This window comes from Chenopodium album, chromosome 13 (genome assembly GCF_948465745.1).
Source record: "Chenopodium album chromosome 13, dcCheAlbu1.1, whole genome shotgun sequence".
In the NCBI taxonomy this organism is placed as follows: Eukaryota; Viridiplantae; Streptophyta; class Magnoliopsida; order Caryophyllales; family Amaranthaceae; genus Chenopodium; species Chenopodium album.
Window position 1 is genome coordinate 47,787,741 of NC_137846.1, and position 27,226 is coordinate 47,814,966.

At 33.1% G+C, this 27,226-nt stretch overlaps 3 protein-coding genes across 3 annotated transcripts; all 3 read right to left on the minus strand.

The window, feature by feature from the left end:
• Nucleotides 1–6,583: 6,583 nt before the first annotated feature.
• LOC145575607 (uncharacterized) lies at nt 6,584–8,259 on the minus strand. Its single transcript, XM_081633447.1, has 2 exons — nt 8,187–8,259; nt 6,584–8,094 (listed from the first exon to the last, which is right to left on the minus strand). Exons 1-2 carry the CDS (start codon nt 8,257–8,259, stop codon nt 6,584–6,586), a joined length of 1,584 nt encoding a protein of 527 aa, XP_081489573.1.
• Nucleotides 8,260–13,674: 5,415 nt separating this feature from the next.
• Nucleotides 13,675–15,350, minus strand: LOC145575608 (uncharacterized). The gene is made up of 2 exons (XM_081633448.1): nt 15,278–15,350; nt 13,675–15,185 (listed from the first exon to the last, which is right to left on the minus strand). The coding sequence occupies exons 1-2, from the start codon at nt 15,348–15,350 to the stop codon at nt 13,675–13,677; spliced, it is 1,584 nt and encodes a 527-aa protein (XP_081489574.1).
• Nucleotides 15,351–20,756: 5,406 nt separating this feature from the next.
• Nucleotides 20,757–24,001, minus strand: LOC145575609 (uncharacterized). Its single transcript, XM_081633449.1, has 2 exons — nt 22,360–24,001; nt 20,757–22,267 (listed from the first exon to the last, which is right to left on the minus strand). The coding sequence occupies exons 1-2, from the start codon at nt 23,999–24,001 to the stop codon at nt 20,757–20,759; spliced, it is 3,153 nt and encodes a 1,050-aa protein (XP_081489575.1).
• Between the last annotated feature and the right edge of the window lie 3,225 nt (nt 24,002–27,226).

The window sequence follows — 27,226 nt, forward strand, 5'->3', positions numbered from 1 at the left end:
AGTGATAAAGCAAGTTTGTAAACACAATTGATGATATAAACATAATTGATTATAACAACTAAGTGGCATCCAACACATTATTAAAACACAATAAGAATAATTCAATGGCAGCAATTATGGTAAATCTTCTTAGAGTGCAAAGGTAGACAATTTGTGTACCTCCAGAACAGGAGAACAGCCTGTAAAGCAAGAGTTGGTGGCGACGACTTTCTTGGCTCCTTCATGAATGTTGTTCAATATAGCTGAAGCCCAATTAATTTTTTCAAAGTTTTGAACATACTTGCAGGTTTTTATTCTACAAGTCTTTTCTGTTAAAACAAGTAGAAATCCCTCCATAAGATAGTAATAGAAAACCTTCTTGAAATCTTCCACACTTTGAGCATCATCCACCTTTCACAAGCATACTCTATAGAATATCCAATAATTGATGTATTTTGATAAAAGTCTGTCCTTTTTGCTTTATTCTCTTGTTCTCTTCTTCCTCTTCCTCTTTCCTTTTCCGCTTCCTCTTCCTCTTCCTCTTCCTCTTCTTCTCTTTTTTCTTTCTGCTTTCCTTTTTTCTTGTTTCCTTTTTGCTTCCTTTTCTTGTTCTCCTCTTTCTCGATCTCTTCTTTCTCCTTTCCTTTTTTCTTCTTTATCCTGTTCTCTTCTTCATCCTCCTCTTTTTAACTCTCTTTTTCACTCTCTTTTTCACTTTCCTTCTGTTCTTCCATGAAGTTGTTGTAGAATTTTGTTAAATAAATTTTAACCTCTTTTACATCATCCTCTTTTTCCTTTCCTTCTTTCCTTTCTTCATCAAGTATAGTTTCCTAATTAGGAATCCCAAGTACACCTGCCACTTCATTGGCACAAAGCTTGAATTTCACATCTCTAACAGTAAAACCCATGTCAGTTTCATTGAATCTTATACCGAAACAGAAGACTACTCTGGAGGAGCCAGCTAATGACGTAGTTGAGCCTGCAGTATGAACCATCGTGTGAAGTTGTTTAAGGAAATGGTTGAATTTTGAATCCTCCATTTTTTCGAGGTTTTCCATATTGTCTCTCATTATTACATTTCCCAATGCTTTTAAAGACGCATAACATTGGAAACCTTTTGCGTACAAATATAAACAAAAAAGTCAGTTGGTTTGATGTGTTTTCAATGATTAAAAACAAGAAGGGGAGGGTGGGTGGGTATACTTGGTACAGTAGGGGCCTTCAAGAGTTGGATTGGTTCCATAATTCTCCGGGATTGATTCCTGCGTGCAAGCACACACAGTAACAACATCATGAACGAAATATTGCATTGAGTACCTCTGTTTCGGATTACCAAAGCTAATTTCTTTGTTTCATTATACCAATAGCAATACCAATGACATAGCAAAAACTATCAAATCTTTTATTTGTGTGCATCAACTTTAAACAAGAGGGCAGCACATTTACAAACAGTTCCGAGATTGCAATTATAGATTTAAATGCCTTCAAATAGACTACTGCCTTCAAATAGACTACTGCACATCTGCATTTAAATAGACAATTTTAAACTACATGTTTCGTTTATGTATACTTTTCCAGATTAATTAGAAACATATGATGATTGAGTCTGTTAGGTGGCCATACGCCATATACATGAAAGCTGAGAAATAAGAGCATTGTTTTCTATAGTTAGATGGGTTTTAATGGGCAAAGAGGATCAGGTAGATTTTACTGACAAATTTCCACATATTCCAAATTTCTAGAAGGTAATTTCATAGAAAAAGACTTCACTTCCCAGAAAACACTAACAAATTAAATATGCATCAACTTTACAGTTTCGGAGATTGCAATTACAGATTAAAATTCCTTCAAATAGACTATTACACATCTGCATGTCAATAGACAATCTTAAACTATATGTTTTGCTTATAAATAATTTTCCAGATTAATTAGAAATATATGATGATAGAATCTATTAGGTGGACATACTCCATATACATGAAAACTGAGAAAATAAGCACTGTATTCTATAGTTAGATCTGACAAAATTTCCACATGATCCAAATTTCCAAAAGGTAATTTCCACATATTTCAAATTACCAGAAGGTAATTTCACATTTAAAGACCTCCCTTCCCAAAAACACAAACAAATCAACAATGGAGTACTTAATAACATATTATGACAATGGTTTTCCACATTCCATTTTTTTTTTGGTAAATGGTTTTCCACGTTACTAATTTGATAAATTTATGAAAAATCAAATTAAAAATACAAAATCAAATTCCAAAATTTGAAAAAAAATTGCCAAAAAAGATTAAATTACGTAAATAGAGTGCATGAGAAGAGAGGAAGATAAACAGTCAATACCAAAAAAAAAACCCCAAAAAAGTTAACTGTCAATACCAAAAAAAAACACCCCAAATTTGAAAAAAATGCCAAAAAAGATAAAATTGTGAAAGTAGAGTGCATGAGAAGAGAGGAAGATGAGCAGTCAATACCGAAAAAAAAAAAACCCCAAAAAACATGAACAGCCAATACCCAAACAAAACAAAACAAAAAAAATAAAAAAATAAAAAAATAAAAAAATAAAAAAAAAAATGAAATTGTTAAAATTACCTTGCAATATGAAGTCTTGTAGCAAAAATAAGCAAATTTACAAAGATAAACTGATAATTTTTATGGGGACTACGGTTTTAGAGAGTAAATGAGAAAAAAAGAGAGGAAGATGTTAGAAAGCAACGGTTACCCATGTGTTTATATTTCCGCTCTATTTTCTTCCTTTTTATAAAAAATTCTTTTTTTTTTACAGGATTTAAAATTTCATATGTTAACAAGGTTAGTTTTTGTTAAGTAAATAAATGAGCTCGTTCAAAAAAAAAAAAAAAAAAAGAGTTAAACCTCTTATTAACAACACCAGGTACCTTAGGTTATGGAAACCACCCTAGGCCATTTTAGGTACCCAATGTTATGGAACTCATCCTAGGTAATGGAAATCCCCCTATGTTACGGAACCCATCCTAGGTTACAGAAACCACCATTGGTTATAGTAGACACCTTGGGGTGATTCAAATTGATATATTGTTCAAAAAAAATAACGTAAGATTAATATTTTGACTTTTATAAGGTAGTATAGTTTTGAGTTTGATTTATTAGAGGTGAAATAAAAAATGAATATTTGCAAATAAATTAATTTATGTAAGAAAGCCTGAAATCCAGGGTGGTTTTTTATAACATAAGGTGGATTAAATTAACTATTATAATAAAACTTATGTTATGTAGAATCTCATAATACTTAACACCAGTGCTCTAAAATAAACCCAATCATTGCCTAAACTTTACATACTAATTGACTAATTAAAGGTTAATTAATTTATCTAAAATCGAACATTTCTAGACTTATATTTAACTAAAAATTAACATAGTAAGATTGATTTTGATTGTTCAACCAATGCGAACACCGACATTGGCAAACCGTCAGCGTGATACTACCCATGAAATTGCAAACGCAAGGACCAAAACGAGAACAATTTGACATAGAATTGCTCTTTTGTATGCCAGCTTCACCTCTAGCAGTTCAACCTTCGGTTTCTTGATTTTGGTTCGTTTTCTTTCCTTTTAAACTGATTTGTGAACTTGATCTCAGGTGGATGATGCATCTGCCATTAAATCTACCTCGTGAATGTAAAGATCATCCACCTAGACGTTGAAAGAACAATGCTTTTCGTCCTGCAAAATTATGGAGGAAGAGTCAATACATGAAACCTACGAAACATCAAGTAACGCCTCTTCAATCTAAAATGTAAACATCCTAACCATACAAATGCTAGGGCTCCATATTCAGCCTACTATTATTATGCTTCTAGTAAGAGTGAGTCAGTATTATTTAGGGTGAAATCCATCCTCATCAAACCAATATCTCATGCTAAATTTATAAACATCTTAAAACTATCTTGGCTAAAGATTAACTTTGCAAAGTTGATCATCGGGAAACAATAAGAACTTCAGCTTCAATCTACTGTATACTAGTAAGATGTAATACACACTAGAATGATTGGGAAAAGCAAGTAGAAGAACTTGGATTCCTATACTTTTTAGATAATTATAAAGTAAAAGAATATGATATAACTATTGTCAATAGACCATGGCTTTGTGGATTAATTGTGGATTAATGCCCTACTAACTTCCGTATCTTCATTGAACCATATAATGTTATGAAACCATCCTATGTCATCATATAAACCCTATTTAATGGAAGTATCTTATTCAATTCACCCTATGTTATTCAGACTATCTCATGTTATCATATGCACCCTATCTTATCAAATTTACCCTATGTTATCTAATTCACCCGATGTTAAAGAAACTACACTTTGTTATCAAACCACCCTATGTTCATAAAACCGTACTAGGTTATGAAACCATCTTATGTTATCATATCCACCCTATGTTATCTAATTGACCCTAGTTAAAGAAACCACACTATATCTAATGGTTTCCACCCTATATTATCCAAACCACCCTATCTTATCCAATTCACCCTATGTTAATGAAACCACACTATGAAATTTAATTTTTTTATTTCAGAACCAAATTTATTTAAGAAAACACCTGGATATATGTAACATACATTTACAAAATAAGGGTAGGGAGGACAGATATCACTCAAATCAGCATAGGCAGATGGATGATTAAATTTATGAAATTTCCTTGAACAAATTCACCCTTTCTTTGAACAAATTGAATGCATTTTCAGACATTTGCTGCAATTACCATAATTTGATTTTTACCAATTTCTTTTGTTTCAGGTTTAGATTAATTGAAGGCGTGAATTATCAAAACGTAATATAGTTTCTCTCAAAAGAAATATAAAGAAAAAGAATTATAATCTAACCCGCCACGACGAACAACCATAGAACTTTCTTCCTTTGCTCCAAGGTTGTTTGGAGGAGTTCAGTTGAGCTATTTTTGGGATTAAACATTAACACACTAGGTTTCCAAAAATGACCCTCCTGATTGTAACCGGCTGCAATCCACAAGAGGTGAAAGAAACGCTTGTTGTCATTGGAGATTTGGGAGACGAGGTTGCCATTAGAGATTTAGGAGACGAGAAGGCTATTCAGTTTTTTACCAGATGAATGGGATGCCGAAAAGTGACCAGGTGAAGAGAGAAAGTGTGTGAAGGAAGAGTCAAATGCTTAAGTGACCAAGCGAAGAGAGAAAGTATGAAGGAAGAGTCAAATGCTTTGATTTTTTGTGGATATAATAAACTATATTGTGTAAAACTCAACACCATGAATATAAATATTCCAAAAATAAAAGATTTTTGCTAAAAAGGGTGTAGAAGTATTGAAGGGAAAAACAACACCAGGAATTTTCACAGCAGTAGTGTGAGGACAAAAAAATAAAATAGTTGCACACAAAAATTACCAAGGGCTGTTTCACTTCAGATATATAAATCGTGTAGATAACTACATGCTTTCAATTTGTGAACACCAAGATCACAGACATTCGACCCTTATTATCTCCTCCTTAACCATTCAGATACATTCACATTATAAGGCTGGGGAGGATAGACATCACTCAAATCAGCATTGACATATGGATCATTAAACTTATGCAATTTCCTCTATGTTGAGCCTTAACAAAATACTAAACATGTTAGGAGCTTAGCACCATTAAATTTATAGTTCTCTTGAATGTAGACTTCAAGATGTATAAAATTAAGGCCCTATTAGATGTTGAAGGCCTTGTAGTAGTTAAGCTATTAGATGTTTATGAAACCATCAACCACTCTATCTAATCCAATTAACCTTATATTAATGAAACCACACTATGTTATTTTAACCATCCTAAGTTATCAAATCAAACCTATGTTATCCAATTCGCCCTATATTAAAGAAACCACACTATGTTATCAAACTACCCTATGCTCATGAAACCACCCTATGTTAGCATATCCATCTTAACTTATCCAATTCACCCTATGTTAATGAAACCACATTATGTTATGTTAACCCACCTAAGTTATCAAAATCCAACCTATGTTATTCAATTCGGCCTATATTAAAGAAATCATACTATGTTATCAAACTACACTCTGTTCATGAAACCACCCTATGTCATCATATCCACCCTATAAAATGATATACACCCTATCCAAACCACCCTATCTTATCTAATTCACCATATGTTAATGACACCACACTATGTTATCAAACTACCCTCTGTTCATGAAACCACCCTATGTTATCATATCCAGCTTAACTTATCCTATTCACCATATGTTAATGAAATCACACTATGTTATGAAACCATTCTATGAAATTTTACTTTTTAGGTAATTATAAAGTAAAAGAAAATGATAATTTTTCCATTTGTAAATAATTTTATTTCAGAAAACACTTACTACTTGGATATAGGCACTACCACAATATTGCTAATTGACAACGGTTCAAAATAGCAATAGAACATAGTATCACACTAAATTTTAAATCCATAACATTAGTTAATTCATCAGTTTCATAAATGTGCAAATGTAACTAAAACTCTAATGTATCATTGTACTATTGAAAAAATCTAGCAAAAAATTAATGTTTCCAACTACTCGTTGTCTCTTCCATCATTTTAGATCTTGCGCTTCTTTCGAAGGGGTTGCATCCAATTCTTCTTTAATGGCCCACCTGGACGTCTCTTACTAGGTCTAATCCATATCCCTTCAGAATGATCAGCTCGCTTATACAAATCATCTTCGTCAGTATCATCATCAAAGGATTGTAATGATTCAGGGAATGGGTGCTCTTCAAATTCATTTCCCATATCATCTTCAACTTGGTCAGTACTAGCATTTTTTCTATTTGTCGATAAGACAATGCTCCAATTCTTATCCTTTGGGTCAGTAACAAAGAAGATTTGTCTTGCTTGAGATGCTAATATAAATGGCTCCTTAGTATAGCTAGCCCTTCGGAAATCAACTCGGGTGAACTTCATATTATCAATTTGGATGCCTTTATTCTCAACCCACATACATTTGAAGACGGGTAACCTAAACATATTGTAATCTAACTCCCACATGCTCACAATAAACCCATAATATGACGTGCTAGCAAAAATAGGATTTTTGTCTTTTCCACTAGAAATATGCATAGCCTCAGCCTCAAGAGCCACACCACTGTTTTGCATAGTACTTTGATTATCTCGTTCCTTTGTATAGAAAGTAAATCCATTTATCTGATATGCAGAATAAGATATGACTTCCATACGGGGACCTCGAAACAAAGCTTTCAGTCTTTCAGAAACATAATCTGGTCTCCTGTTCAAATCTTCAGCAACCTTTGTTTGTAGCCAATTAACAAAAGTTTGATTGTGTTCAGAAGCTAACCATGCTTGGTTTCTAGTAGGATTCAAGTCCCTTAAGAAAGCCATGTGTTCATCAACATAACGCTCAACTTCAGAGCTGTTGTGAAGAACATAAAGGTGTGCTTGACGCCATTCATCACGAGATATGGATATCACTACATTTCCCACAATTCCCTTACCCGTTGATGTGATGCTTCGCGACTTTGGTAGACCAATAGGGTCAACATTAAAGAGATATTCACTACAAAAATCAACAGCTTCTTCAGCTAGGGATCGTTGAACCATGCAACCTTCTGGACGACTTCGATTCATCACATACCCTTTTAAGATCTTCATAAAGCGCTCAATTGGGTACATCCATCTCAAATATGCCGGCCCACACAATTGTGTTTCTCTAACTAAATGAACAGTTAGATGAACCATAATGTCAAAAAAAGATGGTGGAAAAAACATCTCAAGCTCACACAAAGTGACAACAAGTTCTTTTTGCAAATTGGTTAGTTTTTGAGGGTCGATAACTTTGCAACATATTTCAGCAAAAAAAAAAAAGCAAAGTCTTGTGATGGCTCGTCGAACACGTTCTGGTAAAATAGACCTCAAAGCAACTGGCAAGATATGCTCTAGTAGAATATGACAATCATGAGACTTTAAACCTATTAATTTTAAGTCTTTCATAGACACAAGACTACTAATATTTGAAGAATAACCCTCTGGAACTTTAACTCCCCTTAAGAATTCACAAAAAGCAACCTTCTCTTTCTTTGATAACGTATGACAGGCTGGAGGTAAATATGTACGCCTATTCTTAGTCTGAGGTTTTATAGTTCTTCTCTAATGCCTAAGTCAACGAGATCCAATCTTGACTTTTTACCATCTTTGGTCTTTCCACGAACATTAAGCAAAGTTCCAATAAGACTATCACACACATTTTTTTCAATGTGCATGACATCAAGAAAATGTCATGCAGTAGGGGCCTTCAAGAGTTGGATTGGTTCCATAATTCTCCGGGATTGATTCCTGCGTGCAAGCACACACAGTAACAACATCATGAACGAAATATTGCATTGAGTACCTCTGTTTCGGATTACCAAAGCTAATTTCTTTGTTTCATTATACCAATTGCAATACCAATGACATAGCAAAAACTATCAAATCTTTTATTTGTGTGCATCAACTTTAAACAAGAGGGCAGCACATTTACAAACAGTTCCGAGATTGCAATTATAGATTTAAATGCCTTCAAATAGACTACTGCCTTTAAATAGACTACTGCACATCTGCATTTAAATAGACAATTTTAAACTACATGTTTCGTTTATGTATACTTTTCCAGATTAATTAGAAACATATGATGATTGAGTCTGTTAGGTGGCCATACGCCATATACATGAAAGCTGAGAAATAAGAGCATTGTTTTCTATAGTTAGATGGGTTTTAATGGGCAAAGAGGATCAGGTAGATTTTACTGACAAATTTCCACATATTCCAAATTTCTAGAAGGTAATTTCATAGAAAAAGACTTCACTTCCCAGAAAACACTAACAAATTAAATATGCATCAACTTTACAGTTTCGGAGATTGCAATTACAGATTGAAATTCCTTCAAATAGACTATTACACATCTGCATGTCAATAGACAATCTTAAACTATATGTTTTGCTTATAAATAATTTTCCAGATTAATTAGAAATATATGATGATAGAATCTATTAGGTGGACATACTCCATATACATGAAAACTGAGAAAATAAGCACTGTATTCTATAGTTAGATCTGACAAAATTTCCACATGATCCAAATTTCCAAAAGGTAATTTCCACATATTTCAAATTACCAGAAGGTAATTTCACATTTAAAGACCTCCCTTCCCAAAAACACAAACAAATCAACAATGGAGTACTTAATAACATATTATGACAATGGTTTTCCACATTCCATTTTTTTTTTGGTAAATGGTTTTCCACGTTACTAATTTGATAAATTTATGAAAAATCAAATTAAAAATACAAAATCAAATTCCAAAATTTGAAAAAAAATTGCCAAAAAAGATTAAATTACGTAAATAGAGTGCATGAGAAGAGAGGAAGATAAACAGTCAATACCAAAAAAAAAACCCCAAAAAAGTTAACTGTCAATACCAAAAAAAACACCCCAAATTTGAAAAAAATGCCAAAAAAGATAAAATTGTGAAAGTAGAGTGCATGAGAAGAGAGGAAGATGAGCAGTCAATACCGAAAAAAAAAAAAACCCCAAAAAACATGAACAGCCAATACCCAAACAAAACAAAACAAAAAAAATAAAAAAATAAAAAAATAAAAAAATAAAAAAAAAAAATGAAATTGTTAAAATTACCTTGCAATATGAAGTCTTGTAGCAAAAATAAGCAAATTTACAAAGATAAACTGATAATTTTTATGGGGACTACGGTTTTAGAGAGTAAATGAGAAAAAAAGAGAGGAAGATGTTAGAAAGCAACGGTTACCCATGTGTTTATATTTCCGCTCTATTTTCTTCCTTTTTATAAAAAATTCTTTTTTTTTACAGGATTTAAAATTTCATATGTTAACAAGGTTAGTTTTTGTTAAGTAAATAAATGAGCTCGTTCAAAAAAAAAAAAAAAAAAGAGTTAAACCTCTTATTAACAACACCAGGTACCTTAGGTTATGGAAACCACCCTAGGCCATTTTAGGTACCCAATGTTATGGAACTCATCCTAGGTAATGGAAATCCCCCTATGTTACGGAACCCATCCTAGGTTACAGAAACCACCATTGGTTATAGTAGACACCTTGGGGTGATTCAAATTGATATATTGTTCAAAAAAAATAACGTAAGATTAATATTTTGACTTTTATAAGGTAGTATAGTTTTGAGTTTGATTTATTAGAGGTGAAATAAAAAATGAATATTTGCAAATAAATTAATTTATGTAAGAAAGCCTGAAATCCAGGGTGGTTTTTTATAACATAAGGTGGATTAAATTAACTATTATAATAAAACTTATGTTATGTAGAATCTCATAATACTTAACACCAGTGCTCTAAAATAAACCCAATCATTGCCTAAACTTTACATACTAATTGACTAATTAAAGGTTAATTAATTTATCTAAAATCGAACATTTCTAGACTTATATTTAACTAAAAATTAACATAGTAAGATTGATTTTGATTGTTCAACCAATACGAACACCGACATTGGCAAACCGTCAGCGTGATACTACCCATGAAATTGCAAACGCAAGGACCAAAACGAGAACAATTTGACATAGAATTGCTCTTTTGTATGCCAGCTTCACCTCTAGCAGTTCAACCTTCGGTTTCTTGATTTTGGTTCGTTTTCTTTCCTTTTAAACTGATTTGTGAACTTGATCTCAGGTGGATGATGCATCTGCCATTAAATCTACCTCGTGAATGTAAAGATCATCCACCTAGACGTTGAAAGAACAATGCTTTTCGTCCTGCAAAATTATGGAGGAAGAGTCAATACATGAAACCTACGAAACATCAAGTAACGCCTCTTCAATCTAAAATGTAAACATCCTAACCATACAAATGCTAGGGCTCCATATTCAGCCTACTATTATTATGCTTCTAGTAAGAGTGAGTCAGTATTATTTAGGGTGAAATCCATCCTCATCAAACCAATATCTCATGCTAAATTTATAAACATCTTAAAACTATCTTGGCTAAAGATTAACTTTGCAAAGTTGATCATCGGGAAACAATAAGAACTTCAGCTTCAATCTACTGTATACTAGTAAGATGTAATACACACTAGAATGATTGGGAAAACCAAGTAGAAGAACTTGGATTCCTATACTTTTTAGATAATTATAAAGTAAAAGAATATGATATAACTATTGTCAATAGACCATGGCTTTGTGGATTAATTGTGGATTAATGCCCTACTAACTTCCGTATCTTCATTGAACCATATAATGTTATGAAACCATCCTATGTCATCATATAAACCCTATTTAATGGAAGTATCTTATTCAATTCACCCTATGTTATTCAGACTATCTCATGTTATCATATGCACCCTATCTTATCAAATTTACCCTATGTTATCTAATTCACCCGATGTTAAAGAAACTACACTTTGTTATCAAACCACCCTATGTTCATAAAACCGTACTAGGTTATGAAACCATCTTATGTTATCATATCCACCCTATGTTATCTAATTGACCCTAGTTAAAGAAACCACACTATATCTAATGGTTTCCACCCTATATTATCCAAACCACCCTATCTTATCCAATTCACCCTATGTTAATGAAACCACACTATGAAATTTAATTTTTTTTATTTCAGAACCAAATTTATTTAAGAAAACACCTGGATATATGTAACATACATTTACAAAATAAGGGCAGGGAGGACAGATATCACTCAAATCAGCATAGGCAGATGGATGATTAAATTTATGAAATTTCCTTGAACAAATTCACCCTTTCTTTGAACAAATTGAATGCATTTTCAGACATTTGCTGCAATTACCATAATTTGATTTTTACCAATTTCTTTTGTTTCAGGTTTAGATTAATTGAAGGCGTGAATTATCAAAACGTAATATAGTTTCTCTCAAAAGAAATATAAAGAAAAAGAATTATAATCTAACCCGCCACGACGAACAACCATAGAACTTTCTTCCTTTGCTCCAAGGTTGTTTGGAGGAGTTCAGTTGAGCTATTTTTGGGATTAAACATTAACACACTAGGTTTCCAAAAATGACCCTCCTGATTGTAACCGGCTGCAATCCACAAGAGGTGAAAGAAACGCTTGTTGTCATTGGAGATTTGGGAGACGAGGTTTCCATTAGAGATTTAGGAGACGAGAAGGCTATTCAGTTTTTTACCAGATGAATGGGATGCCGAAAAGTGACCAGGTGAAGAGAGAAAGTGTGTGAAGGAAGAGTCAAATGCTTAAGTGACCAAGCGAAGAGAGAAAGTATGAAGGAAGAGTCAAATGCTTTGATTTTTTGTGGATATAATAAACTATATTGTGTAAAACTCAACACCATGAATATAAATATTCCAAAAATAAAAGATTTTTGCTAAAAAGGGTGTAGAAGTATTGAAGGGAAAAACAACACCAGGAATTTTCACAGCAGTAGTGTGAGGACAAAAAAATAAAATAGTTGCACACAAAAATTACCAAGGGCTGTTTCACTTCAGATATATAAATCGTGTAGATAACTACATGCTTTCAATTTGTGAACACCAAGATCACAGACATTCGACCCTTATCATCTCCTCCTTAACCATTCAGATACATTCACATTATAAGGCTGGGGAGGATAGACATCACTCAAATCAGCATTGACATATGGATCATTAAACTTATGCAATTTCCTCTATGTTGAGCCTTAACAAAATACTAAACATGTTAGGAGCTTAGCACCATTAAATTTATAGTTCTCTTGAATGTAGACTTCAAGATGTATAAAATTAAGGCCCTATTAGATGTTGAAGGCCTTGTAGTAGTTAAGCTATTAGATGTTTATGAAACCATCAACCACTCTATCTAATCCAATTAACCTTATATTAATGAAACCACACTATGTTATTTTAACCATCCTAAGTTATCAAATCAAACCTATGTTATCCAATTCGCCCTATATTAAAGAAACCACACTATGTTATCAAACTACCCTATGCTCATGAAACCACCCTATGTTAGCATATCCATCTTAACTTATCCAATTCACCCTATGTTAATGAAACCACATTATGTTATGTTAACCCACCTAAGTTATCAAAATCCAACCTATGTTATTCAATTCGGCCTATATTAAAGAAATCATACTATGTTATCAAACTACACTCTGTTCATGAAACCACCCTATGTCATCATATCCACCCTATAAAATGATATACACCCTATCCAAACCACCCTATCTTATCTAGTTCACCATATGTTAATGACACCACACTATGTTATCAAACTACCCTCTGTTCATGAAACCACCCTATGTTATCATATCCAGCTTAACTTATCCTATTCACCATATGTTAATGAAATCACACTATGTTATGAAACCATTCTATGAAATTTTACTTTTTAGGTAATTATAAAGTAAAAGAAAATGATAATTTTTCCATTTGTAAATAATTTTATTTCAGAAAACACTTACTACTTGGATATAGGCACTACCACAATATTGCTAATTGACAACGGTTCAAAATAGCAATAGAACATAGTATCACACTAAATTTTAAATCCATAACATTAGTTAATTCATCAGTTTCATAAATGTGCAAATGTAACTAAAACTCTAATGTATCATTGTACTATTGAAAAAATCTAGCAAAAAATTAATGTTTCCAACTACTCGTTGTCTCTTCCATCATTTTAGATCTTGCGCTTCTTTCGAAGGGGTTGCATCCAATTCTTCTTTAATGGCCCACCTGGACGTCTCTTACTAGGTCTAATCCATATCCCTTCAGAATGATCAGCTCGCTTATACAAATCATCTTCGTCAGTATCATCATCAAAGGATTGTAATGATTCAGGGAATGGGTGCTCTTCAAATTCATTTCCCATATCATCTTCAACTTGGTCAGTACTAGCATTTTTTCTATTTGTCGATAAGACAATGCTCCAATTCTTATCCTTTGGGTCAGTAACAAAGAAGATTTGTCTTGCTTGAGATGCTAATATAAATGGCTCCTTAGTATAGCTAGCCCTTCGGAAATCAACTCGGGTGAACTTCATATTATCAATTTGGATGCCTTTATTCTCAACCCACATACATTTGAAGACGGGTAACCTAAACATATTGTAATCTAACTCCCACATGCTCACAATAAACCCATAATATGACGTGCTAGCAAAAATAGGATTTTTGTCTTTTCCACTAGAAATATGCATAGCCTCAGCCTCAAGAGCCACACCACTGTTTTGCATAGTACTTTGATTATCTCGTTCCTTTGTATAGAAAGTAAATCCATTTATCTGATATGCAGAATAAGATATGACTTCCATACGGGGACCTCGAAACAAAGCTTTCAGTCTTTCAGAAACATAATCTGGTCTCCTGTTCAAATCTTCAGCAACCTTTGTTTGTAGCCAATTAACAAAAGTTTGATTGTGTTCAGAAGCTAACCATGCTTGGTTTCTAGTAGGATTCAAGTCCCTTAAGAAAGCCATGTGTTCATCAACATAACGCTCAACTTCAGAGCTGTTGTGAAGAACATAAAGGTGTGCTTGACGCCATTCATCACGAGATATGGATATCACTACATTTCCCACAATTCCCTTACCCGTTGATGTGATGCTTCGCGACTTTGGTAGACCAATAGGGTCAACATTAAAGAGATATTCACTACAAAAATCAACAGCTTCTTCAGCTAGGGATCGTTGAACCATGCAACCTTCTGGACGACTTCGATTCATCACATACCCTTTTAAGATCTTCATAAAGCGCTCAATTGGGTACATCCATCTCAAATATGCCGGCCCACACAATTGTGTTTCTCTAACTAAATGAACAGTTAGATGAACCATAATGTCAAAAAAAGATGGTGGAAAAAACATCTCAAGCTCACACAAAGTGACAACAAGTTCTTTTTGCAAATTGGTTAGTTTTTGAGGGTCGATAACTTTGCAACATATTTCAGCAAAAAAAAAAAAGCAAAGTCTTGTGATGGCTCGTCGAACACGTTCTGGTAAAATAGACCTCAAAGCAACTGGCAAGATATGCTCTAGTAGAATATGACAATCATGAGACTTTAAACCTATTAATTTTAAGTCTTTCATAGACACAAGACTACTAATATTTGAAGAATAACCCTCTGGAACTTTAACTCCCCTTAAGAATTCACAAAAAGCAACCTTCTCTTTCTTTGATAACGTATGACAGGCTGGAGGTAAATATGTACGCCTATTCTTAGTCTGAGGTTTTATAGTTCTTCTCTAATGCCTAAGTCAACGAGATCCAATCTTGACTTTTTACCATCTTTGGTCTTTCCACGAACATTAAGCAAAGTTCCAATAAGACTATCACACACATTTTTTTCAATGTGCATGACATCAAGAAAATGTCATGCAGTAGGGGCCTTCAAGAGTTGGATTGGTTCCATAATTCTCCGGGATTGATTCCTGCGTGCAAGCACACACAGTAACAACATCATGAACGAAATATTGCATTGAGTACCTCTGTTTCGGATTACCAAAGCTAATTTCTTTGTTTCATTATACCAATTGCAATACCAATGACATAGCAAAAACTATCAAATCTTTTATTTGTGTGCATCAACTTTAAACAAGAGGGCAGCACATTTACAAACAGTTCCGAGATTGCAATTATAGATTTAAATGCCTTCAAATAGACTACTGCCTTCAAATAGACTACTGCACATCTGCATTTAAATAGACAATTTTAAACTACATGTTTCGTTTATGTATACTTTTCCAGATTAATTAGAAACATATGATGATTGAGTCTGTTAGGTGGCCATACGCCATATACATGAAAGCTGAGAAATAAGAGCATTGTTTTCTATAGTTAGATGGGTTTTAATGGGCAAAGAGGATCAGGTAGATTTTACTGACAAATTTCCACATATTCCAAATTTCTAGAAGGTAATTTCATAGAAAAAGACTTCACTTCCCAGAAAACACTAACAAATTAAATATGCATCAACTTTACAGTTTCGGAGATTGCAATTACAGATTGAAATTCCTTCAAATAGACTATTACACATCTGCATGTCAATAGACAATCTTAAACTATATGTTTTGCTTATAAATAATTTTCCAGATTAATTAGAAATATATGATGATAGAATCTATTAGGTGGACATACTCCATATACATGAAAACTGAGAAAATAAGCACTGTATTCTATAGTTAGATCTGACAAAATTTCCACATGATCCAAATTTCCAAAAGGTAATTTCCACATATTTCAAATTACCAGAAGGTAATTTCACATTTAAAGACCTCCCTTCCCAAAAACACAAACAAATCAACAATGGAGTACTTAATAACATATTATGACAATGGTTTTCCACATTCCATTTTTTTTTTGGTAAATGGTTTTCCACGTTACTAATTTGATAAATTTATGAAAAATCAAATTAAAAATACAAAATCAAATTCCAAAATTTGAAAAAAAAATTGCCAAAAAAGATTAAATTACGTAAATAGAGTGCATGAGAAGAGAGGAAGATAAACAGTCAATACCAAAAAAAAAACCCCAAAAAAGTTAACTGTCAATACCAAAAAAAACACCCCAAATTTGAAAAAAAATGCCAAAAAAGATAAAATTGTGAAAGTAGAGTGCATGAGAAGAGAGGAAGATGAGCAGTCAATACCGAAAAAAAAAAACCCCAAAAAACATGAACAGCCAATACCCAAACAAAACAAAACAAAAAAAATAAAAAAATAAAAAAATAAAAAAAAAAATGAAATTGTTAAAATTACCTTGCAATATGAAGTCTTGTAGCAAAAATAAGCAAATTTACAAAGATAAACTGATAATTTTTATGGGGACTACGGTTTTAGAGAGTAAATGAGAAAAAAAGAGAGGAAGATGTTAGAAAGCAACGGTTACCCATGTGTTTATATTTCCGCTCTATTTTCTTCCTTTTTATAAAAAATTCTTTTTTTTTACAGGATTTAAAATTTCATATGTTAACAAGGTTAGTTTTTGTTAAGTAAATAAATGAGCTCGTTCAAAAAAAAAAAAAAAAAAAGAGTTAAACCTCTTATTAACAACACCAGGTACCTTAGGTTATGGAAACCACCCTAGGCCATTTTAGGTACCCAATGTTATGGAACTCATCCTAGGTAATGGAAATCCCCCTATGTTACGGAACCCATCCTAGGTTACAGAAACCACCATTGGTTATAGTAGACACCTTGGGGTGATTCAAATTGATATATTGTTCAAAAAAAATAACGTAAGATTAATATTTTGACTTTTATAAGGTAGTATAGTTTTGAGTTTGATTTATTAGAGGTGAAATAAAAAATGAATATTTGCAAATAAATTAATTTATGTAAGAAAGCCTGAAATCCAGGGTGGTTTTTTATAACATAAGGTGGATTAAATTAACTATTATAATAAAACTTATGTTATGTAGAATCTCATAATACTTAACACCAGTGCTCTAAAATAAACCCAATCATTGCCTAAACTTTACATACTAATTGACTAATTAAAGGTTAATTAATTTATCTAAAATCGAACATTTCTAGACTTATATTTAACTAAAAATTAACATAGTAAGATTGATTTTGATTGTTCAACCAATACGAACACCGACATTGGCAAACCGTCAGCGTGATACTACCCATGAAATTGCAAACGCAAGGACCAAAACGAGAACAATTTGACATAGAATTGCTCTTTTGTATGCCAGCTTCACCTCTAGCAGTTCAACCTTCGGTTTCTTGATTTTGGTTCGTTTTCTTTCCTTTTAAACTGATTTGTGAACTTGATCTCAGGTGGATGATGCATCTGCCATTAAATCTACCTCGTGAATGTAAAGATCATCCACCTAGACGTTGAAAGAACAATGCTTTTCGTCCTGCAAAATTATGGAGGAAGAGTCAATACATGAAACCTACGAAACATCAAGTAACGCCTCTTCAATCTAAAATGTAAACATCCTAACCATACAAATGCCAGGGCTCCATATTCAGCCTACTATTATTATGCTTCTAGTAAGAGTGAGTCAGTATTATTTAGGGTGAAATCCATCCTCATCAAACCAATATCTCATGCTAAATTTATAAACATCTTAAAACTATCTTGGCTAAAGATTAACTTTGCAAAGTTGATCATCGGGAAACAATGAGAACTTCAGCTTCAATCTACTGTATACTAGTAAGATGTAATACACACTAGAATGATTGGGAAAACCAAGTAGAAGAACTTGGATTCCTATACTTTTTAGATAATTATAAAGTAAAAGAATATGATATAACTATTGTCAATAGACCATGGCTTTGTGGATTAATTGTGGATTAATGCCCTACTAACTTCCGTATCTTCATTGAACCATATAATGTTATGAAACCATCCTATGTCATCATATAAACCCTATTTAATGGAAGTATCTTATTCAATTCACCCTATGTTATTCAGACTATCTCATGTTATCATATGCACCCTATCTTATCAAATTTACCCTATGTTATCTAATTCACCCGATGTTAAAGAAACTACACTTTGTTATCAAACCACCCTATGTTCATAAAACCGTACTAGGTTATGAAACCATCTTATGTTATCATATCCACCCTATGTTATCTAATTGACCCTAGTTAAAGAAACCACACTATATCTAATGGTTTCCACCCTATATTATCCAAACCACCCTATCTTATCCAATTCACCCTATGTTAATGAAACCACACTATGAAATTTAATTTTTTTATTTCAGAACCAAATTTATTTAAGAAAACACCTGGATATATGTAACATACATTTACAAAATAAGGGCAGGGAGGACAGATATCACTCAAATCAGCATAGGCAGATGGATGATTAAATTTATGAAATTTCCTTGAACAAATTCACCCTTTCTTTGAACAAATTGAATGCATTTTCAGACATTTGCTGCAATTACCATAATTTGATTTTTACCAATTTCTTTTGTTTCAGGTTTAGATTAATTGAAGGCGTGAATTATCAAAACGTAATATAGTTTCTCTCAAAAGAAATATAAAGAAAAAGAATTATAATCTAACCCGCCACGACGAACAACCATAGAACTTTTTTCCTTTGCTCCAAGGTTGTTTGGAGGAGTTCAGTTGAGCTATTTTTGGGATTAAACATTAACACACTAGGTTTCCAAAAATGACCCTCCTGATTGTAACCGGCTGCAATCCACAAGAGGTGAAAGAAACGCTTGTTGTCATTGGAGATTTGGGAGACGAGGTTGCCATTAGAGATTTAGGAGACGAGAAGGCTATTCAGTTTTTTACCAGATGAATGGGATGCCGAAAAGTGACCAGGTGAAGAGAGAAAGTGTGTGAAGGAAGAGTCAAATGCTTAAGTGACCAAGCGAAGAGAGAAAGTATGAAGGAAGAGTCAAATGCTTTGATTTTTTGTGGATATAATAAACTATATTGTGTAAAACTCAACACCATGAATATAAATATTCCAAAAATAAAAGATTTTTGCTAAAAAGGGTGTAGAAGTATTGAAGGGAAAAACAACACCAGGAATTTTCACAGCAGTAGTGTGAGGACAAAAAAATAAAATAGTTGCACACAAAAATTACCAAGGGCTGTTTCACTTCAGATATATAAATCGTGTAGATAACTACATGCTTTCAATTTGTGAACACCAAGATCACAGACATTCGACCCTTATCATCTCCTCCTTAACCATTCAGATACATTCACATTATAAGGCTGGGGAGGATAGACATCACTCAAATCAGCATTGACATATGGATCATTAAACTTATGCAATTTCCTCTATGTTGAGCCTTAACAAAATACTAAACATGTTAGGAGCTTAGCACCATTAAATTTATAGTTCTCTTGAATGTAGACTTCAAGATGTATAAAATTAAGGCCCTATTAGATGTTGAAGGCCTTGTAGTAGTTAAGCTATTAGATGTTTATGAAACCATCAACCACTCTATCTAATCCAATTAACCTTATATTAATGAAACCACACTATGTTATTTTAACCATCCTAAGTTATCAAATCAAACCTATGTTATCCAATTCGCCCTATATTAAAGAAACCACACTATGTTATCAAACTACCCTATGCTCATGAAACCACCCTATGTTAGCATATCCATCTTAACTTATCCAATTCACCCTATGTTAATGAAACCACATTATGTTATGTTAACCCACCTAAGTTATCAAAATCCAACCTATGTTATTCAATTCGGCCTATATTAAAGAAATCATACTATGTTATCAAACTACACTCTGTTCATGAAACCACCCTATGTCATCATATCCACCCTATAAAATGATATACACCCTATCCAAACCACCCTATCTTATCTAGTTCACCATATGTTAATGACACCACACTATGTTATCAAACTACCCTCTGTTCATGAAACCACCCTATGTTATCATATCCAGCTTAACTTATCCTATTCACCATATGTTAATGAAATCACACTATGTTATGAAACCATTCTATGAAATTTTACTTTTTAGGTAATTATAAAGTAAAAGAAAATGATAATTTTTCCATTTGTAAATAATTTTATTTCAGAAAACACTTACTACTTGGATATAGGCACTACCACAATATTGCTAATTGACAACGGTTCAAAATAGCAATAGAACATAGTATCACACTAAATTTTAAATCCATAACATTAGTTAATTCATCAGTTTCATAAATGTGCAAATGTAACTAAAACTCTAATGTATCATTGTACTATTGAAAAAATCTAGCAAAAAATTAATGTTTCCAACTACTCGTTGTCTCTTCCATCATTTTAGATCTTGCGCTTCTTTCGAAGGGGTTGCATCCAATTCTTCTTTAATGGCCCACCTGGACGTCTCTTACTAGGTCTAATCCATATCCCTTCAGAATGATCAGCTCGCTTATACAAATCATCTTCGTCAGTATCATCATCAAAGGATTGTAATGATTCAGGGAATGGGTGCTCTTCAAATTCATTTCCCATATCATCTTCAACTTGGTCAGTACTAGCATTTTTTCTATTTGTCGATAAGACAATGCTCCAATTCTTATCCTTTGGGTCAGTAACAAAGAAGATTTGTCTTGCTTGAGATGCTAATATAAATGGCTCCTTAGTATAGCTAGCCCTTCGGAAATCAACTCGGGTGAACTTCATATTATCAATTTGGATGCCTTTATTCTCAACCCACATACATTTGAAGACGGGTAACCTAAACATATTGTAATCTAACTCCCACATGCTCACAATAAACCCATAATATGACGTGCTAGCAAAAATAGGATTTTTGTCTTTTCCACTAGAAATATGCATAGCCTCAGCCTCAAGAGCCACACCACTGTTTTGCATAGTACTTTGATTATCTCGTTCCTTTGTATAGAAAGTAAATCCATTTATCTGATATGCAGAATAAGATATGACTTCCATACGGGGACCTCGAAACAAAGCTTTCAGTCTTTCAGAAACATAATCTGGTCTCCTGTTCAAATCTTCAGCAACCTTTGTTTGTAGCCAATTAACAAAAGTTTGATTGTGTTCAGAAGCTAACCATGCTTGGTTTCTAGTAGGATTCAAGTCCCTTAAGAAAGCCATGTGTTCATCAACATAACGCTCAACTTCAGAGCTGTTGTGAAGAACATAAAGGTGTGCTTGACGCCATTCATCACGAGATATGGATATCACTACATTTCCCACAATTCCCTTACCCGTTGATGTGATGCTTCGCGACTTTGGTAGACCAATAGGGTCAACATTAAAGAGATATTCACTACAAAAATCAACAGCTTCTTCAGCTAGGGATCGTTGAACCATGCAACCTTCTGGACGACTTCGATTCATCACATACCCTTTTAAGATCTTCATAAAGCGCTCAATTGGGTACATCCATCTCAAATATGCCGGCCCACACAATTGTGTTTCTCTAACTAAATGAACAGTTAGATGAACCATAATGTCAAAAAAAGATGGTGGAAAAAACATCTCAAGCTCACACAAAGTGACAACAAGTTCTTTTTGCAAATTGGTTAGTTTTTGAGGGTCGATAACTTTGCAACATATTTCAGCAAAAAAAAAAAAGCAAAGTCTTGTGATGGCTCGTCGAACACGTTCTGGTAAAATAGACCTCAAAGCAACTGGCAAGATATGCTCTAGTAGAATATGACAATCATGAGACTTTAAACCTATTAATTTTAAGTCTTTCATAGACACAAGACTACTAATATTTGAAGAATAACCCTCTGGAACTTTAACTCCCCTTAAGAATTCACAAAAAGCAACCTTCTCTTTCTTTGATAACGTATGACAGGCTGGAGGTAAATATGTACGCCTATTCTTAGTCTGAGGTTTTATAGTTCTTCTCTAATGCCTAAGTCAACGAGATCCAATCTTGACTTTTTACCATCTTTGGTCTTTCCACGAACATTAAGCAAAGTTCCAATAAGACTATCACACACATTTTTTTCAATGTGCATGACATCAAGAAAATGTCGCACATACAAAGAGCTCCAATATGGAAGGTTAAAAAATATTGACTTCTTCTTATAACCAGTGCTGGGAAGAAGATCTGCATTTTGTTTTCCAAATTTGACTTCCAACCCTTTTACCTTTTCAAAAACTTGATCACCAGTTAGTGGCTTAGGTGCTTTACCCTCTTCTGTCTTACCATTAAAAGCTTTTTTTAGTCTACGATAGTGATGGTCTGATGGCAGAAATTGATGATAACCAGGATAAATAACTTTGTTACTATGATTTAAATACATGTCACACATACCATCATCACATATAGGACATGCCTTATATCCTTTGTTACTATATCTAGAGAGATTTCCATACGCAGGGAAATCCTTTATTGTCCCAAAAAGCATAGCCCTTAAATTAAAATTCTCGTTATGAGATGCATCAAACACTTCAACACCTGTGTCGCACAACATCTTCAAGTCTTCAATAAGGGGCGCAAGATAAACATCTATGTCATTCCCGGGTTGTTTTGGCCCTGAGATTAACATAGATAGCATCATATATTTTCTTTTCATGCACAACTCTGGAGATAAGTTATATATAACCAGAATAACAGGCCATACACTATATGAGCTACTTTGACTGCCAAATGGGTTCATGCCATCGGTAGCGAGTGCAAGACGAAGATTTCTATCTTCACCAGCAAATTCAGGAAATTCTTTATCAATTGTGATCCATTGCGGAGAATCGGCAGGGTGTCTAAGCAAACCATCATCCTTAATCCTCCCATTTGCATGCCAAGTCAAGTTCTTTGCATCTTCTGGACTACTAAACAAACGTCGAAATCTTGGTACAATGGGAAAGTACCATAACACTTTGGCAGGAACCTTATCTTTCTTCTTGTATCGAGACACGTTGCACTCAGGACACTTTGTTAAAGATGCATACTCCTTTCGATATAAAATGCAATCATTAGGACATGCGTGTATCCTCTCATAGCTCATGCCCATTGAACGCAACATCTTTTGGGCCTCATATGAACTACTCGGAATTGTATTGTCCTCAGGCAACACATCTTTTAAAAAATTAAGTAACGTTGTGAAGCTTTTATCACTCCACCCGTTGCCAGCTTTCATGTTGTACAATTTTAAGATAGTTGACAATCTTGTGTGTTTTGTAAAACCGGGATATAAGGGTGTTTTTGCATCATTAGTTATGTTATCAAGCATTTCTGGGCAATCTTGTAATTCTTCCTCAATCACACGCGTCAACTCCTCTAAGTGATCTTCTCCTTCCCAGGCGTTGTCTTCATTTGGCTCATCGTGAGCACCACCCCAATCAAGAGAAACATCTCGAACCTCTACATGTCGAACCCAATTCGTGTAGTTTTCATCTATTCCATAAATGGTCAAATGATCTCTTAGTTCTTCAGCACTAAGTCGGGTTTGAAAGCAACATTCAACACATGGACATATTATTCTATTTGGATGTTTAGAATGTTTAATCGCAAAAGCAATTAACTCCTCCATTCCTTTCTCATATTCTCCCCCGGTACGATCTTTTGACATCCATTTTCGATCCATTATGACTAATCACGAAGAGGAAATTTTCATAATGGTCAGTGTTATTGAAGAGTTAATAAATTTTAATCAATCTAAACAAAATTTTGATTAATTTGATTTTGTCCAATATTCTTTCATTATTATCAAACACTATTAATTTAATACTTTTATCAATTTTTTTTTTCAGAATTAGTCACGCTGCCACATCAGCTGCTGCTACCACATAGCATGCCTCATCAGATTTCTTGTAATACAAGTAGTCTTTGTTTCTGAATGTGTCTACGACTCTAACTTTGTACAGACTTCATATATTTGACTATGATAATTTTAACTTAAACTAATGCATTTGGTGATTTATTCTATTCAATTCAAATTTTGCTTTTACATGACAACCAACTAAAATATATCTATTCCTAATATCTTTCATCATTTATTTTGTGGCTATTAAATTTAAAGGCTTAGTGACTTTAGCATCTTTGTATTGAAATGATTATTTTGCCTAAAAAAAATAATAAAAAAAAATAATTGATGTTCATATAGGTGTGTTTGAAAGAGATACTTACAAAGGCTAAGCATTTAAGCAAGAATGAGACGAGTGAAAGTACTAAGGCTTATATATAAGATGAATTATATATGGAGCATGATCCATGTTTTCATATCCAATTAGAGTAGGGTATAAAATAAGTAATTGATTTTCAAGAGATTTTTTTTTATTATTTATGAAGTAACAACAGAATTTTGATTTGGAGCCCCACCCTAAAATGCAACTTTCCAATAATTTAAGTCTAAGCTTGATTTTCAAAAGAAACCCAATTACCTCTTTTGAATGATACAAAAAGAAATGATAAATGAGCTTTTTTTTTGTAGTCTTTTAATTTATCTTACAAATGAATTATATAGATTATATGAACAAAGTAATACTGCATGATATATATTCGAGAGTGGGCGTAAATTTGATGGAGTAATTTGAATCCCTTTATTAGTTTTGTGTTTCTTACAACAAAAAATATGTGATTGAAACTCAATTTATTGGCATAGTGATTAAATCTATTAAAGAGGTTGGTCATCTTGAGATAGCTAGAGGTTTGGAAGAGTACTTTTTTGCATTTCCATAAGCATGATAGCACTATTTTATAAATGGGTCTTTCTTGTTGATGTGTAATAGATACGAAGTTCTAGTGTTATTGTGTATTAGGCCTACAAATCTAATTATGGATGTCAAGTACTTTTATCTCATTCAGAAGCAAAAAAAATTACTCCCTCCGGCCCCGAATGATAGTCACTTTTGAAGAAAAATAACGGGAATTAAACATAATTAAAGAAAGTACATTGATAAAGTAAAGTTACATTGGGTATGCAAAAAATTAGAGAGAGAAAGTAATTAAAGTACATGGGAAAGTAAAATTTACATGGGAAAGTTAAATTTGCACAAATATTTATCCAAATATTAGAGAATTTTGGTAAAAAAATAATATTAATGGTTCTTGAAAAAATCAAATGTGACTAACATTTAGGGTCACTAAAAATGGCAAAAGTGACTATCATTTAGGGCCGGAGGGAGTATAATATAACCTTACATTGTAGTTATTAAACTATGTTTACCAACCAGAAGCAATTATTACTCTAAATACGAAATATATATCATTCTAAATGCACATGAAATTGTGTAATTATTCATAGCCAAGTAAAATAATACAAGCTCCAATCAAAAAAATTCACTAAATCCCACCCGTTGCCAACATCATCCCAATAAATCAATGTGGAATTGTATTTTCTTTTTATAATTGGAAAGAAACCAACATACCAATCCAACAAACAGAATATCAATATGGGGAAAGAAACAAATTTGAATTAGCTACATACCAAAGATAATACAAATTAAATTAATTGTGTGTTAGCTATAATGTATACATATCCTCTTAATCATGGTAAACCGACCAAAATTGATTCACCATACATCTAATTTCAACCATACATCTAATTTCATGAAACAATTTACCCAGATTCTTGCCATTGAAGCCACATGCAATTAAAATAAAACAAATTAAACATCAAAAAGCTGAAAATTAGTAATACGGAGTAGATGAATTACTTACCGAAGTCCGCAAATAAGTTGTCTGATATGTACTCCACAAATTGTAACCTCAGCCTCCCTAATTACATCAAATTAGACTCAAATCAGTTTAATTCAAGCAACAAACCCTAAGAAATCAAGATGAATTGATAGAATACCGTACCGAAAGATGTCTTGCAAACCAGAACGAGGAAAGAGAAAAGAGAGATTTGATTTTTTTTTCCCTTATATATATGACCATTACAGAAACAATGAGAGTGGAATAGTAGCAGTTCCATCACGTTTATGGAGAGTGGAAGCGGAGAAGTAGAGTTTCACAGCCTGCCAAACTCTATTGTGAGTGGGTTTTGTGGGAGAGTGGGATATAGTCATAGAGGGACTAGAAGCTGATGCTTTTTTGGGGATAAATTTTGGGGGTTTATTGGTTTTATTTTATTTTACTTTATTTTATTTTTTTATTATTATTTTTTAAGCAGAAAAAGTTTATTGGAATTTTACTACAGTAGAAGATACTAAGGCCCTTCAATAACGCTTACCAAAAGCCCGTTATTAAAATTGTATTCCTTTAACACCAGTTAAATATAAAATGTTGTCTAATTCATAATTCGTTGTTAAAGATATCCACTTATAACAATGGTTCAAGAAGGAGAGTTGTCATACATTATAGTATATTTTTAAAGCTACTTAATATAACGGTTCCTTGTTGACACGTTGTTGTTAAGATCGTTTGATTTTGCAACAATTTACCCTATGTTATCTAATTCACCCGATGTTAAAGAAACTACACTTTGTTATCAAACCACCCTATGTTCATAAAACCGTACTAGGTTATGAAACCATCTTATGTTATCATATCCACCCTATGTTATCTAATTGACCCTAGTTAAAGAAACCACACTATATCTAATGGTTTCCACCCTATATTATCCAAACCACCCTATCTTATCCAATTCACCCTATGTTAATGAAACCACACTATGAAATTTAATTTTTTTATTTCAGAACCAAATTTATTTAAGAAAACACCTGGATATATGTAACATACATTTACAAAATAAGGGCAGGGAGGACAGATATCACTCAAATCAGCATAGGCAGATGGATGATTAAATTTATGAAATTTCCTTGAACAAATTCACCCTTTCTTTGAACAAATTGAATGCATTTTCAGA

Coding starts and splice junctions, on each gene's coding strand:
- LOC145575608 (XM_081633448.1), bottom strand. CDS start 15,350: ATGCACATTGAAAAAAATGTGTGTGATAGTCTTATTGGAACTTTGCTT. Junction 15,186..15,277: donor TCGTGGAAAGACCAAAGATG/GTAAAAAGTCAA, acceptor ATTTACCTCCAG/CCTGTCATACGTTATCAAAG.
- LOC145575609 (XM_081633449.1), bottom strand. CDS start 24,001: ATGGATCGAAAATGGATGTCAAAAGATCGTACCGGGGGAGAATATGAG. Junction 22,268..22,359: donor TCGTGGAAAGACCAAAGATG/GTAAAAAGTCAA, acceptor ATTTACCTCCAG/CCTGTCATACGTTATCAAAG.
- LOC145575607 (XM_081633447.1), bottom strand. CDS start 8,259: ATGCACATTGAAAAAAATGTGTGTGATAGTCTTATTGGAACTTTGCTT. Junction 8,095..8,186: donor TCGTGGAAAGACCAAAGATG/GTAAAAAGTCAA, acceptor ATTTACCTCCAG/CCTGTCATACGTTATCAAAG.